The 921-nt window shown below is 35.5% G+C and overlaps 1 protein-coding gene across 1 annotated transcript in view; it reads right to left on the minus strand.

Moving 5' to 3' along the window:
• LOC107695169 (roundabout homolog 2-like) overlaps positions 1–921 on the minus strand; it is a 24,217-nt gene that overhangs the window by 17,422 nt on the left and 5,874 nt on the right. The window contains exon 3 of the mRNA XM_016494988.1: positions 53–328. Coding sequence (XP_016350474.1) covers positions 53–328 — 276 coding nt within the window. The remainder of the gene's footprint in view (positions 1–52; positions 329–921) is intronic.

Below are 921 nucleotides of genomic sequence, written 5' to 3' on the forward strand. Positions count from 1 at the left end.
ACACACACACACACACACACACAGAGACCCGTGGCCCTTCAGCCTGACTCACTGTTGTTGCAGGAGTTCTTGTCTGGCAGTGAGTAGCCCAGGTTGGCCATTTCCTGCCTGGCCTGTAGGGAGGTCTTCCACTGGGCCTCGGGCAGATCGACAGCCAGCTCATGAATGCTGTTGGAATGGAGGATCTGGGTGGTGGCGTAGGGCGTGGCCTGGGAGGCGGGGCTTGGACTGCCGAATCCACCTTTGGTGGTGAAGTCAATGCTGCTGTAAATGGCTCCGTCTGAAAGCATGGTGCCCGTCTTATCGGCCTGGGCACTGGGCATCACGTCTGTGTGGAACAAGAAGATGAAAGGAAGGTAAGACAACAAGATTCTGAGGTTAATATGGTATTAGAAAATAAGAAGTTTGGGGGGAAGTGCAGAAGTGATGTCAGTTTTGCCAGAAATCGAAACAAAATATTGCAATGCAATTTTTAAGCAATTTTTTTTTCTACAAACTCCTCATCAAATCTGAAGTATTTGATTTTATTTCAAAATGTATTTATTATTTATTTTCAGACAATCATATTCTAAGTACATTTTTGAATACTCAAAAAAATTTCAAAAACACATTCACACACATAAATAATATTCAAATAATTATGGAATACTGACATTTTGGTAGTGTGAAATAACAACAACAAAAACAATTATTATAGAAATTATACAATTATATGACTACATGAATAATAATAAATGCATTATTTAAAATAATTATTATTATTTATTTACATTTTTAATAATTATTATTTAGAATAATAATTGTTGCTTTTATTTCATACCACCTCATATACCAAAATGTCATAAGTCCATAATTATCTGAGCATTAAGTATAATAATAATAATAATAATAATAATAATAACAAACAAATTACAAAAATCA

This window comes from Sinocyclocheilus anshuiensis, unplaced genomic scaffold (assembly GCF_001515605.1).
Source record: "Sinocyclocheilus anshuiensis isolate Anshui unplaced genomic scaffold, SAMN03320099.WGS_v1.1 scaffold550, whole genome shotgun sequence".
In the NCBI taxonomy this organism is placed as follows: domain Eukaryota; kingdom Metazoa; phylum Chordata; class Actinopteri; order Cypriniformes; family Cyprinidae; genus Sinocyclocheilus; species Sinocyclocheilus anshuiensis.